This window comes from Carettochelys insculpta, chromosome 31, assembly GCF_033958435.1.
Source record: "Carettochelys insculpta isolate YL-2023 chromosome 31, ASM3395843v1, whole genome shotgun sequence".
In the NCBI taxonomy this organism is placed as follows: Eukaryota; Metazoa; Chordata; order Testudines; family Carettochelyidae; genus Carettochelys; species Carettochelys insculpta.
This window is the reverse complement of record NC_134167.1, coordinates 15,076,453-15,091,449: the sequence shown is the minus strand read 5'-3', so window position 1 is coordinate 15,091,449 and position 14,997 is coordinate 15,076,453. Positions and strand designations below refer to the sequence as shown.

General features: G+C 53.4%; 1 protein-coding gene across 1 annotated transcript in view; it reads right to left on the bottom strand.

The window, feature by feature from the left end:
* Positions 1–1,281: 1,281 nt before the first annotated feature.
* The window catches only part of STARD7 (StAR related lipid transfer domain containing 7), a 36,587-nt gene continuing 22,871 nt past the window's right edge, over positions 1,282–14,997 (bottom strand). The window contains exons 4-8 of the mRNA XM_074981991.1: positions 11,003–11,113; positions 10,830–10,912; positions 7,900–7,999; positions 4,950–5,034; positions 1,282–2,345 (exon numbers count right to left, since the gene is read on the bottom strand). Of these exons, the coding sequence (XP_074838092.1) occupies positions 2,146–2,345; positions 4,950–5,034; positions 7,900–7,999; positions 10,830–10,912; positions 11,003–11,113 (579 nt within the window). The 3' untranslated portion in view covers positions 1,282–2,145. The remainder of the gene's footprint in view (positions 2,346–4,949; positions 5,035–7,899; positions 8,000–10,829; positions 10,913–11,002; positions 11,114–14,997) is intronic.

Here is a 14,997-nt window from a genome sequence, read left to right as displayed (position 1 = left end):
CCCCCAGGGCTCCTTTGCCCCCTGCAGGGCTGACACCAGCCCAGCCAGTCTGCAACAGCTGGTTCCAGCTCCGCGCCGGACCTGGTCTGGGCCCCATGGGCACCAGCTCCACGTGGAACAGGCTGCTGGCAGCCCCAGAGCTGCAGGTGTGGCCTGGACCCCTGCAGAGAGCAGCTGCAGCCCTGGCTGGGGTGCTGGACCCTATACCAGCCCTGTCCCAGCCCAGAGGCCAACAGCAAGCTCCACCTTGCGGCTGCCTGAGCCCTGTGCCAGCTGCCAGAGCCGCCCACCTGCCTGATCCCTGCGCTGCCAGAGCCACCTGCCCACCCAACAGCTGCCAGGGCCAGCTGCCCGAGCCCCACAAGCCACCCACCTGAGCCCCTCCCCCAGAGCCAGGCACCACCAGCCCCCTGCGCTTACCCCATCTCCCTCCCCCTGAGCCAGGCTTCCCCAGCCCCCCCATTGAACCCCATCCTCCTCCTCACCCCTCCCCCCAAACCCACACTCCTTTGCAGGAAGCAGCTAGCTCCATGTGGGCCTGCAGCAGCTGGGCTGGGTCACCTACATAAAAGAGCAGGGGCTGAGAGCTGGAAGCAAAGACCAGCTCTTTCTTGGGGTGGGGGTAATGAAGTGGGGGAGGATGGGTCACCCCCATGACCCCCTGGAATTTCTTCACACCTCCCGGGGGGCACAACCCCCCATTTGGGAAACCAGGCTGCAGAGGCTTTGGGCTGTGACCTGGGACTAGGCGGCAGGGTGGGGGGCGAGTGGGTGCAGGAGATGGGGCAGAGGGGAGTTCCAGGTGCAGGCTCTGCCCGAGCGCTGTTTGCCTTGTGTGGCTTCTGGGCCACAGCCCAGCAGGTGCCTCCCTGCTGTGCCCCCCACATGCCATTCACAGCCACTCGCTGGAGGGCCCCTCTGTGCGCTGCCCGAGCCACAAGCACTGGCGTCAATCAGCGCCGGGGGGAATTATGCGATGCATGGGGGCTGCCCAACCCCCACTGCACAGCACGGGGAGGAGACAGCGCCTGCGGGGGTGGGAGGGGCAGGGTAGAGGCCTCTGCACATCAGCAAGAGGGAACAGACGTGCTGTTGTCCTGAATGGATGGCACCCACCCAGCTCCCTGCCCCAGAGGGCCTATTCCCTCCCTGCAGCCAGCCCTGTGCTGCTTGCAGAAGCAGCTGGCAAGAGCCTGAGGCCAGGGAGGCCTTGCCAGGACCTGCGGAGGCCCCGGGAGAGCACTGCCTCCCCCACCCCCCGCTAAGGACGCTGGGACTCTCTTCAGCTTTGTACCAGTCCAAGTTTATTCACACATCTGTACAAATGTGGAGTGGCTGTTCCCGGGCCCCCAAATCAGCCCTGAGGGGCAGAGCACCCCCCCACCCCCCCGCAGCAGCCCTCCACCACACTCAGCCCAGGGGGGAGTCCCGCGCACTGTCACGGTGCTGTGCAGTAGCCAGGCCTCGGGGGGGAGGGGAGGGGAAGAGGTGCCTGCTGGTAGCACACCTGGCCCGTGCCGTCTGTCCTGGTGGGACTTCACCCCGCACGGTGGAACAGGAAGGCTGAGGCAGCGCGCGGTCTGTTCTCTGGGTAGCGCCAGGTATGCCCTCACTGGGAGGGGTCAAAGCGTGGCCAGGACCCCCGCTCCCTGCACCAGGCTCGTGCCATGAGCAGCAGCAGCCCACGGCACAACCGGATTCGTGGCTGGTGCAGGTAGCCAGAGCATCGGGCCCGTCTGCTGCCCTTTCTCCCGAACTCTGCCCCTCAGGAGGAGAATCCATCCGAGACCTCCTCACTAGTGCACGCACGGGGGAGCGCGGGAAATAGCCAGCACAGGGCGGCAGCTCAAGGGGGCAGACGCGGTGTGCTCGCCCCGTCGCAGAGGCCAGGCGTTGCTCTAGGACATGCACTCCCCAGGGACAAAACACCGGCACAGAAAGGCTATTCCAGGACATTGTGTTTCAATGGCCAGACTGTGCAAGAACCAGGCTCAGGCAGGGGAGCCGCTGCAGAGGACAGGTGAGGAGGGGCTTGGAGACAAACGCAGAACAGTTGAGTACAGCTGCAGCGGCTACACTGATGTTAATCCCTTGTCCGCCCTGCTGTGGGGAGCCAGGTGCTGGCTGGAGAGGCTGGGCCAGCCCCTAGGCATACTCGAGCTGAGCGGGGCTCTGGTTCTCTTTGCTCTTGCGCTCTGCTCTGGGCATGCTGGCCTTCTCCTCGCTGCCGCCACCGCCGCCACCGCCCTCTATGGGCTTTGCAGAGATGTAGTCCTGCACTTCAAGCTTCATCCCCTTGGCTTTCAGGGCTGCTGCGTGCAGCTTCTCCAGGAAGGCCGGCATACCTGGCAGGACAGGCAGGGACACAGTGAGTATCCCGCAAGTGCAGGGAGGGGACATCTGGACTTCTCCACACACAGGTTCATAGCTCAACCCAGGGTCTTGTACACCAAGTGAGCACCTGCAAGTCCTCGGCCACTCCCTGCCCCACCCCTCGAGAGACTGAGCCACTGAAACAAAGGCAGGACTGAGCATCGGAGCCCAGAACTCCCAAGTCAGTGGCTGACTCACTCTGACCTCAGGGAGGTGACCTGCTCACTCTCCTTGTCTACAGCAGGGCCAATGGAGCCGCGGGGGACAGAACTCCTAGGAGAAGTAAATGCGGGTGGCAACCTGGGCAGCAGTGACCACGAGTGGCCAAGTTCCGGATGCTGACTGAAACGAAGAAAGGAGAGCAGCAGAATATGGACCCTGGACTGACTCCCTCAGAGAACTGAAAGGCAGAGCCCTCCGAGACACTAATGTGAGTGAGGAAGGGGTCCAGGAGAGCTGGCTGTGCTTTAAAGAAACCCTACAGAAGGTGCAGGAACAAACCATCCCAACATGCAGCAAGCAGAGCAAACGTGGTAGGCGACCAGCTTAGCTTGATAGAGAGATTTTTGGTGAGCTTAAACACAAAGCGGAAGCTAACCAGACACGGAAACTCAGACAGACGACCAGAGGAGTATAAAAATATTGCTTGAGCATGCAGGGATATAATCAGGAAGGCCGGAGTGCCTGGAGTTGCAGCGAGTAAAGGATGCAAAAGGTAACAAGAAAAGGCACATAAGCAATAAAAAGGTAGTCATGGAAGGGAGCCCAGTGACAGATGACGGGCAAAAGGATGAAGTACTCAATGCTTTTTCGCCTTTATCTTCACAATCAGCTCCCAGACTGCTGAACTGGGCAGCACAGCATGTGGAGGAGGTAGGCAGCCCTCAGGAGAAAGAGTAGGTTGAGAACTGTTTAGAAGAGCTGGACATACACAAATCCCTGGGGTCGGACCCTACGCATCCGAGCATGATGTGATTGCAGAGCCATTGGCCACTATCTCTGAAAACGCCTGGTGAATGGGGGAGGTTCCACATGAGAGACACTAAATTAAAAGACGACTGGCGCTCCCACTGCATAAAATAATCCCAGCTATGGAAACACTGATGCCAGTTCAAGATTCCAGTCCAGTGTTAAAAAAGGGCCCTTATCTCAAGGGACTGACGTGCTATAATGAAAGCCGGAAGGGAGCTACAATGCTGACCACCCATTCATCAACCAGGAAACCCCTGACCATTGGAACACGGAGCATCAGAACAATGCATGAAACAGGAAGGACAGTGGAAGTGGCTGCAGAAACGCAATGCCGTAAGCTTGCGGTGCTTGGCCATGTGAGACCGGATGTTACGCTTAGGACAACAAAGACTGCCAACAGAAGAGATCATCCTGTACTCAGGGTGTGAAGAGGACAACATTCCAGCACACAGAACACATGGCGCTTTGTTATATAAAGAAGTGCAGAAAACATTGATTGGATGGGGAGCTCTCAGACCAAGAATGATAACAGCCTCATTCAGAACTAAAGACCACCAAGACAAACATCATCCAGTGCTATGTACCACACGATCACAATGAAGAAGCCAAAGGACAACTTCTCCGGTAGACTGCAAGATGTATTTGACAAGCTATATGACAGGGAAGTGAACATTGTGATGGGAGACTTCAATGCTAAAACTGGAGTGGACAACGCCGGCTACGAAGCGGTGATGGACCCCCATGATTAGGAGAGAGGAACGAAAATGGAGCAATGTTTGCAGACATCTGTGCCCTTAACAACCACATCATTGGAGGCAGTGTGTCCCTCACACAGGAATTCACAAAGCAAAATGGGTCTTTCCAGATCAATTTATGGAGAACCAGCTTGACCACCTTTGTACATCAACAACTTCAGAAGACCACTGAACGTAAACAGCTTCTAGGATTGCTCACTGGCCTGGGCCTTTTGCAAGTCTCACCAGCTTGAAGCCCAATGAAGGGGGTGTGCTTAACCTGGGGCAGAGTCCCAGGCGGGAGATGAACCGCCTGTTACTTGGTGGTGCTACTTATAATGGGGAAACTGTGTGAAAAGGGAAAGTTCTGAAAGAACGATAGCCTTAGCTGCAGCAAGAAGTGTTCCAGCAGCGTCACTGGCAGCAGAAGAGCACACTGCACCATGGAGAGTCCACTCCAGGGGCTGCCAGAGGCGCTCCCCGAGGAGTACTGCTGTGGGAAAACGCCTGGCGCTGGGGCATGTGGGAGGACGCACACTTTGGAATGGACATGAGGCAGCACTTGGGGAGAATTAACAGCCAAGGCCAGAGCTCCCTCACCAAGCATTCCCCAGATCACCCCACGTGTACTGACATCTCTGCGCTCCCCAAAGTGGAGGCCCCCCAACCAACACAGGCCAGGCTCTCCACAAATACCCCAAGCCTGCACCCGCTGCTTGCACTCCTGAGCCAGCGAGGCCGAAGGGCTCTTCCTGCTCAAAGCAGACGGGCCCCAGCACCACGTCTAGCGTGAACTCACACACGCGCACACACACGCCGCCCATCAGAGAGCTTTCATCTGTCCCCGAGGGGTCAGCCCCTGCAGCTTACCGTCAGAGACCATCCAGCTGACACAGTGACGGGGGAACACGGTCTGTGGGTTGTCGCTGTACGTCAGCATGTAGTCAAAGCCGTTCTGCAAGAAAAGTAAGTTGAGTGATGCCTGACCTGTCAAAGCACTCTCTTACAAAGAGCCAGGGACGACCATCCAGTCTCCAATGCCAGATATACTTTAGTTGCACAATGCTATAGCAGACAGGGAACTTTCTTCCTGGAAGCCACTAATAACCAGGCAACAGGAGGGATGAAAGCAAATGTACCAGAATCCTGACTAGCTTCTCTGTAGATCTACTGCATTACATGCTTTAAGTCTGATCTATCTTCCTCCTACAGTATCTTGTCTCCTGAGGCAGGCAAAGGCCGACACCCAAGGCCGTAACGGACATCCACAAAAACTCTAAGACAGAACCAATGTGGAGGAAGAACGGAGAGCACTAAACGGAGAGCAAGGAGATCTTCAGCTTCACCACAGCTTCAAATGCACTGAGGACATTTCTTCACTGTCTGCTCCATTCTTCCCATACGAGGACTCTGTTTACCCTGCTCCTCCTCGGCAGAGCTAAGGTTAGTTTGTGAAGAGCTAAAAGGGTCATTACCCTGCCCATGCTCCAAAACCCTGCCGGGAAGATCCATGTGAAGCAGCAAATCGAGGCTTTTGGAACAAGGCACTGAAGCAATAAAATTAGAGTCACTGGGTGCAGAAGTAAGAGCATAAATGCAAACAGGAGGGAATTGCTCTGAAATCTTCGTTCCAACCAGTTGGCTGCTGGGCAGGCAAGCAGAGTATCAAGTGGCAGATCTTGGCTGCTGTGCATTAGGCTTAAACTGCATAAAAGCTCCTCCCAAATGGATGAAACACAAGGGCCATGATTTCTGAGCGACTTGTGACTGAGCGCCTGGGACTCCTGAAAAGGGCCTGATCTTCAGAGGGCAGGTACTGAGCACTTGGGAGAAGACTCCAGCTGGACACCCAAACTGAGTCACTTGCAAGAGTAAGAGAACACTGAAAAGTGCCTGTGCTGTGCAGGTCAGCAGACCCCGAATATCCACGGAAATCCACGGACCGTTTCTGCAGACAGGGGAATGGACCCTCTCCTCCCTGCCCCCCTCCCGCACAATTCTACAGCTCCTTGCATCAGTCCAGTCCCTGCCTGCACGCGGACGCGGCCAACGTTGATGTGCGAGAGCTGCAGCCCTGGTCTGGCTTGGGGGAAGAGGCTGCCCACCCCATGTGCTGTACTGTGCTGCCAGCTAGCGAAGCTGGGAGCATGCACGGGGAGGCAAAAAGCTCTCAGCTCCACAGGGTAGGGCCCAGCTCGGGAGAAGGTGCTGGATGGAGCTGATGCTGCAGGGGGAGCACCCTGGGCACAAGGATCCACCCCTTGCAGCGGGTTTTGGGCGCAGGTGGGGCCCCCCAGCGCTGCACTCTCTACCCTGCTGTGATTTGACAGAAGCTGCTTATGCTGGGTCCATCACTCACAAGTCTCCGGTGGCAGCAGCAAACGGTACAAACTATTCACTTCCCTCCGCCTCCCACCCCCTCCCTGCCCCCGTGCTGCCTCTAACCCCATCCCTGCTCTCACGCTGCCAGCCTCTTCCTTTACCCCACAGCCTCTTCTCATTCATCTGTTCTCCCTCACACCTCCCCTCAGGATGGTTTGCTGCACAGATGTGGATAAAAGTAAAATCCAGATCATGGGTTGCAGATCAGATGAGGCGTTGAGCCTGGTGGATGTGGGTCTGCAGCTCTGGGTCAACACAGGGCTCTGGAGGTCACAGTGGTCTCTTCTGGCCTTGGAATCCAAGACAATCTGGGCTAAGCCACCAGCTTCGTTTTTCAGTACTTAGCCTACATAGCAAAACCAAGGTGACACCAATGTCACAGTCACAGCTTGGGACCCAGGAATTTCTTAAGTGCCCACTGAAAAGGGGCACAGAGCTTACAGAAATCTCGAGTTTGCTGATAGCACATGTCACGTCATCACTCTGGTCCTCAACACAATTGGAAAAACGTAGGTAGAGATGCTATGCAAGGAGTCACAGATACGTACGCCAGACATGTGTTCTCTGAGCCCTGCAAGTCCATGGATAGCCACAGCTCACTTTTGCAGATGCAGATATCGGCGCAGGGCCCTGCTTAAAGTCCGTCTACGCACCAGTCACCAGCAAACGTGAGCAAGTTCTCCGTCAGAGATGTTTAACTCTGTGGCTGCTTATGTACAAAATTAAGAACAACAGTGAGTGAGAGCGAGAATGCATCCTTGAGAGGCGCACACACAGGTTTGTTCTCCTACATTTGGGGGACAAAAGATGACGGAACCTCTCGCCTAGGAAGCGAACCTGCTCCACGGAAGTGTGATCTTGGCTAAGCTTGGATGAAAAAGTTGGACACATCTGAATGAAAAATTTCTTTACACAAGAGAGCGACTTGCTCAGTCTTCAGAAAGCACTGCAATCTTTCACACTTGGCTCTGTTCTTTAGTCTTGTTTTCCCATTATAAATAGCTCAGTGCTGTGGTGTCTAGCTAAGAACTGGCCGTACTTAAGTTAAACCTGACAAGCTGCTGTTTCCTGTTCCTTTGGTAACTACAGGCCTGGTAATTCTGTACTGCCAGACTGGTGGGTTGAGGAAGCTGATCCTCAGCAGATAGACACAAGACTTCCCCACACTTAAAGGCAGGGGATTGTGTGGGACCTCTCGATTTTGGGCCTCATCGGAATTGTTTCTTGTCCTTGGGGGAAGCCGCACAGATGTCCCTTTCGTACTTAGAGCTACAAGGCATCTCTAATGCGCAAAAGCAGCTGCAGACCCCTGGGCTTTAGTCAGCACGTTCAGTTACGGCCTTTCTGAAGAGCTACAACCCTGACTCGCTCTCCACCTGAGGTGGCCTTAACAACAGGTAACTGTTCCACTGGTTTTCCAGCCTGGCCACAGACTCACCTCATCAAACGTCTTGTGTGGTCGGATAACCATCTGGGATTCGTAGGTTCGGACCCGCACAAACTTAGGATCTTCTGGGACGCTTGGATGCTCCACTGCTCTGAAATACATGCGAGAAGGTAAAGGGCATTTACAGCCCTGGCTAATCCCTCCTGAGGATGGCGTAAAACTCGAGTCTACATCTGGAGTGGGGAGTCTCCAGCCCCCCTTTAATTTCATCTGGCCCACAGCTGAACCTTGGTTCCTCCCACTGATCTGGAGCTACAAGTGCAGTCAGGGAATCAGTGTGTGCTGTCCCCACACAGCTCCCACTGGAGGGGACCTGACCAGTAAGAGCTGTGGGGGTAGCACCTGCAGGTAAGGACAACATGCAGAGCCTCCTACCCCCTGCAGGGACATGACAGCCCTGTCCAGGAACGGTGCAGGGCTGGGGCAGGAACAGATCTGCCACACAGCCCACTCCTGCATAGACCCTCACCCCTACCCCAGGGTACTCCTAGCACCATCCCTCCCCTCCAGATCCCCACCCCCAATCCACTCCTGCACCCTACCTCCCACAGGTGCCACAACCCCATCTGCTGCCTGCTTCTCATTTGCATGTGACCCTGACCCAAAAAACATTCCCCACCCCTGCCCTAGGGAAAGCCTCAGTCCCCAGCCCCAGCTCCATGGGGCTGCGTGTGGCCCATAACTGATTTTTCCCAGTGCTCCGTGGCCTCCGATAGGAAAAAGGTTCCCCATGCCGGTTCGAAACAGTGATCACATATGGCTCCATCCACAATGGGGAGAACTAAAGGTACCCCCAGAGTCTTTTAAAGAAGCTCCAACAGCCCATACGGTAATAGTAACTCTCAGCGTTTTACAAGAGGACAATGTCATCCACTACCAAGGGGGCAAGTGCAGCAAATGCAGGAAGCGACTTGCCCAAGCTCTCTCAGGTGGGCGGTAAAACAGGAAAACGACCTGCTCCATCATCCACCCGGCCGCGGACAAGGCACCTTTAGCAGCGTGCGCCTCGCTCCACGTGCGATCAGACACACAAGGCGGTCCTCTCCAGTGCACTCTCCTTGCTTGCTGCTGAGCAGACACTGGGCTCCTCCTCACCCAGCTAGACATGGCAGAATGGCTTCTGCGGCCCTTCCAGTTTTGGAGCCATGAGCCTTTCAAAGCTCTCCCCCATCCCCCCACTAAGAGCACAGCTCATCCTTCAGCCAGCTGAGCAGAGGCACTCACAGCCCCAGCAGAGTCCGAGTGCCACCGCTTATGCCCCCAGCCCAATCGGCTCCAGCTTCCTTCGTGCCCTCCCCACAGAGGCATCTCTCCTTTCTCTCTCCTGGGACTGGAAGGATCTTCACACCCTTCAATTGTCCCCTCCAAGCCCCCTGCCTCTAACCCTCCCACACAACCCTACACAGCAAAGTCTACCACCATGTACACATAGCACAGCGATCAACCGCTGGGCCTTTTACCGCCCAAACGTCCCCCTCGCTGCCATGCCCTTCTCGGCCATCAAACCTAGGCTGGAAGCGCCTCAAGGCAGGACCACGTTTGCCTGTCTGCTCAGCAGAACACCAACCACTGCACACAAGGATCGGTGGGAAAAATTCCACGTACCCACGTAGTTAGACACTGTAGGACAGGCAAAGGCCCAGGAGACCGAATTCAGGTTGCACTGAGGTGCTGGTGGAACCACTCTTCTGCCCATTCCCTGCCATGCGCCCAAGTCTGAACTGCTCTGCCTCATCTCCACCCCAGTCCTGTCCTCAGCCCTGGCTCCTTGTCCCAGTCTATTCTCTTTACCTAGTCAGTCCCATTCCGGCTCCTGGCCCAGCTCTTCCCAATTCTCCAGCATGACAGGCAGTGAAAGCACAGGATAGGCACCCTGCTCTCAGCTCAGGTGCCCAGCCCAACCTCAGCACAAAGCTGCCAATACCGGGGGTGGGGGAATCCATCTTCCCTCTCTCAAGTCCAGCACTATGGGGTATTACCTCGCCATATGGTGGGGATGGAACATGCAGACCCCGGTCGGCACTATGAGACAGAGATGCTGAAGCATGCTCAGGGCACATGAATGCTCTGTGACTTTAGCTTACCAAAAATCCAAGGCTCTCTACTGAGCATGTGTGAACTGATACTTTTCAAAGGGTTATAATTTGGCCAAGTTAGGGCACATTTTCCCAGGGTAAGTAAAAGGCACAACCCTGATGGAACCCTTCTTGTCAGATTTCAAGTCCCTCCTCCAAGTTGCAGGAGGACTAGAGCTTTTCCAAAGGACAGGCCATCAGAATTTCATACTACAAAATGCTTTCTGTAACCTCAGTCTCAAACAGCTACACTATGGGTTGTACCAGCTGGGTCTGGCACCCCCAGGACCTACACAGTCCCAAACGAGGGAGTATGCTGGACCAGAGGAGGTCGGGCCTCCAGGCTCACTGGAGGAAGGGCACTCTCCTGAATGCCCCCAGCTTCCTCCCCCCAGGGCTCCCTGCAGCTGCGAGGCTTCTGGGCAGGGATTCCCAGCCCCAGGTCAGCTCCCCCTCAGAAGGGCCACCAGCAGAGGCACCTGCCAGCCAGACTGGCTCTGGGCAAATGGGGCTCTAGTTCAGGTACTCACTGGTCCAGCAACATCCATGGTCATGCCAGAGCATAGATGGTGCCTGGCCAGACCATTTCAACCTACAGCATGGTTTCTGAGGCAAATATCCAGAATGATGCATTTGAAAATATGGTCTTATAATGGGAAATGTTAGATAATCATTTATAGTCACGGCTAGTAGCACCTATAACAACCACTGACCCAGGTAAAGCTCGACAAAGCAGCAAGGCCTAGACATGAAACAATACCAGGGCTATCTTTACCAGAGTGACAGTGGATCTAAGGACAATCCCACTTCACGCTATGGCACTAAGGCTGCCTCAGCGACACCTACCGTGACACCAGCACCATCAGGTTGTTTTCCTGGTCTACGTTGTACCGCCGAACATACACGTAGTCCCGCGAATACATTGGGTACTAATGAAACAAAGACACGCAAATCATTTCCCTCCCAATACCAGACAGGCCATAAGACACAAGGCAGAGGGAAGGAGAAGGGACACTCACCGGGAAGTGAGTTACCCAGTGAACTACCTCCGAGCCTGTGGTCACATCTCTTTCAATCACATCCAGTTTGATAACCAGCGAATCCCACTTCTTCCTGTATTCAGTGTCCAACTGGGGGAGCAAGTGAAGAACTTGTAATTGTGTCAGAGGCTGAAGGTGCAGCAGATTTCTTGTGCAGTCAAGGCTATGCCTGGAGGACACACCCTTCTTCCCAGGGACAGACACATGAGCAGTTCCTTATACTGTGGAAAAGCCAAGCTCGACTTGCCAAAAATAAACACTGCTGAGCAGTATTACAGGCCATTGATGAGCCCAGGATAACTCTCTCTGGGAAGAAGCACCTAGTAGCAGGGGTAGCCACAGCACCAGAGGTCTCGACAGCCTCTCTCTTCTATAAGGCTGCTCTAGGAAGCTGATGTTATACTGAGGAGGAGCTGGAGTCAGACTCTACAGCCCTATAACAGATCACACAGAGAGAGCTGTCAGCACTAGAATCTTCTTGGTGAGCTACGTTCCCTCTGTATTGTTCCCTCTATTAACTGTTGTGTACTTCATGTGCCTCCCTCCCCACCCCCGTGCTGCTCCTGCCCTCGGCCTGGGAGCTGCTCCCTGGAGCCTGCTGCTTGCTATGCAGAGCTGGGATGGGATGGTGGGGGCACTGATGTCAGGATACCCTCCTCCCCTGTTCCCCAGCTCTGCAGAGCTGGGGGACGGGAGGCCACAGATCTTAGAAGTGGGACAAAAGGAGCTTGTTTGTAGCTTCTGTTGTGTCTGCTGTGAGTGCAGATCTACTTAAAAGGTACAGCAGCAGACCACAGGGCTGAAAGAAACAATAGTGATGCTCAGGATTTCAGTGAGGTGCCATCATTAGTGCTGCATTTTGCAATCAACTGAAATTTTGCACCTGAATTAAAGCAATTCCTGAGTTTCCTAGTCCACTGTGAATACAGTCAGAATACTGTCAACTGATGTGTAAACACCAGAACAAAAGTAACCTCCACAGAGCTGGGCCTCTCATGGCAGCAGAGGGCTACGTCCTCCATCAAACGAAGGAAAAAGGGCGCCGGGCAATGTGAGGAATGCAGCCTGGAAGGTGTGTTCACCCTCCATAAATCCATGCTGCCTAGGACTGAGGCAGCTGCCTAAGAGCGGGGTCAGCCAGGATACCATGCTTTGGGCATACAGAAAGTGAGTTTTGTCTTCTCCTGACTGATTGAAAATGGAAGAAAACCACTCCACTGCTCCCAGAACTCAGGGGATGCTGAAAATACAAAGGGTGTAAATTATTCACAGATTTAGTCACAGTTAAACAGAATACCAACTGAAATGTATCAACAATTTTGGAGGGGGGGGTTTCTTCATTTTCATAAGTACTGCACTGTATGTTGTCACTGAAATCAAAGTATATATTTTTCATTATATAAATTCTGTAGTGTAAGCTTTGCTCTGAAAGTACAATTTACAAATATAGATTTTTTGTTACATAGCTGCATTCAAAAAACTCCAGCACCTACAAGTCTACTCAGTTCTACTTCTCATTCACCAAATCACCAAAACAAAAGTTTGTTCATGTTTCCAAGAGAAACACTGCCTTTTTCTTTATGTCACCAGAAACTGGGAAGAGGCATTCCACGGCATTTTTGTAGCTGACATTCTAAAGGTATTTATGTGCCAGATATGCTAAACGCTCATACGCTCCTACAAAAGAAGAAATCAGAAAAGCCATTGCCCAACTGAAAAGCAGAAAAGCTCCTGGTCCAGACATCCTCCCCGACAGAAGCAATTAAGGCAGGTAGCGAGACATCAGTCAACATGATGTATAATCTACTTGGGAATATCTGGGACATGGAAGAGATCCTACAAGACTGGAAATACGGTTAACTTATCAAGCTTCCAAAGAAAGGCAACCTGAAGGCATGCAAGAACTGCAGGGGCATCGCATTACTGTCTATTCCAGGAAAGGTGTTCAATAGAATTCTCTTGGAGAGAATGAAGATAGAGCGGTAGCGTCTATACTATGAGATAATCGAATTTAAAGGAGCTTGATATTAAAACGTCACCGTCTTCACCATAAATACCATTAGCTCAATTTATTGAGCCCTAATACTGATAACAAAATGTTATCACAGGATGTGTATTGTGCAAATTTCAAATTTCGAATACAGGCTACTGTGGAAGTGCCATGTCCTTAACTTGAATTTCCTGGCCTCCAGAAGAGTCCCACATGTATCCCACAAAAGCTACACAGTGACCCTCCATGTGTGGCCGCTTCCCTCTCCGCTGCTCTCCATCTAGCTGTGCTGGAAGGTCACAGGAAACCCAGGAAGTTTCGATTGAATCAGAATTTGAATTCAGCAGCACCCAGGCCTGCAAATATAAAGGGCGCCCATAATGAAAAAAAAATTCCTTTGCCCACCACACTGCACCACATCGCTAATTGGTTCGTTAACTATCTACTGCAATCAAGAGCATTCAGGGTAGTGATCTGCCTAGTACTTCTCAGGCTCGCAAGAGAGCCCCAGCGTGGATCCACCATGAGATTCTGGATCTTCTTGCAATTTAGGGAGACCAGTCAGTGGCAAAGTGACTTCAGGTGGCCAAGAGAAATGCGGCACCCTATGATCAGATGTCCAACGAGATGACTGCCAGAGGTTACTGCCGGGACTCCATGCAATGCTGGGTGAAAATGAAAGAACTCCGGTAGGCCTATCAGAAAGTCTGGGAAGCCAACCAGAGGTCAGGGCAGTTCCACAAACGTGTCATTATTATGAATAGCTGCACATGTTTATGGTAAGTGACCCCCGCCTACGGAACCCAGTCTGAATTATGACTTCTGGAGGCCCTGGTCTGGAGTTCGGGGTGAGCCCAGAGGAGCTGGGTACCTTGGAGGAAGGGGCCAACGGAAAGGAGAAAGGGGGCAACAAGCAGAGGACTCAGGAAATTCTTCCCGACAGCCCAGCGCTCTTCACCACAGACCTGGAACTGGTCCCCTCCATGCTGGTGCCCGAGCCCCCTGGACCAAGCTTTCAGTTGAGTATTTATTTTTCATACTAGAAGCGGGTTGGGGGTGGGTATAGGTATTGGGTGGCGGGGGGTGTGCAGGTTTGCTGGGGTACTGTGCCCCTCAGAGTAGCGTGTTAATGTTTCTTGGGATGCAGCGCTTCTCCTTCGAGGACCTCTCCTCAAAGGCCTCATCCAGGCACTTTTGTATTTTTTTCCCCACAAGGTTCTTGGGCAGGCCTGACTTGTTGCAGTTTCCACGGTAGCACACCTTGCCATGCCAGGCAACCAGATAGCGATCTGGTGTTATGGCGCAACACAGCATTTTAGCAAATTTTCCAGGCTTGTGGTCACACAGCTTGAGCTGGTGTTCTTTGTCCATACCCGTTAGTTTTAGGAGAGCGATGTCTTCTTTGGCAACCTATAGAAACACATGAATTTGCACTTTTTTTTTTTTAAACCACGCTTCCTGCCCCTTTCTATCTGCCTGCAGCAGCTGGCAGGCGCTCCGTAATCTAACCCCTCCCCACCATCCCCTCCCACCACGCAGCTTGCTCACTGGGGAAGACTGCTCCAGGAAGAGCTGAAAAAATTTCTCCCCTGCCCCAGGACACTTGACAGCTTCCCCTGCTTTGCAGCCCTCCCCTACCCCTGAAAAGGGGACAACTGCTTATAGGTTACCATGTCCATAAAGAAACCTGCTGGATAAGTGATGGTAAATGATGTATGGTGCAATTCACGCTTAGAATCCCATCCTTAATAAGCCTTCAGTGGCCTTCAATAAAGAAGCTCTCCCTGACAGTAGACACAGAGACCCAGTCATGCCCTTTGAAAGCACATTATGTGAATTGTACCTTAATTTTGATCTTCACTTTCCAGCTGCCATGCCCAGGGGAGGAGAGAGGTCCAGAAGGAGAAAGAGGTGCAAGCTGGATGTCATCCTGCAGCACATGGAGTGGAATGAAGCAGAACACACCAAGCTGAAAAAGGACTCT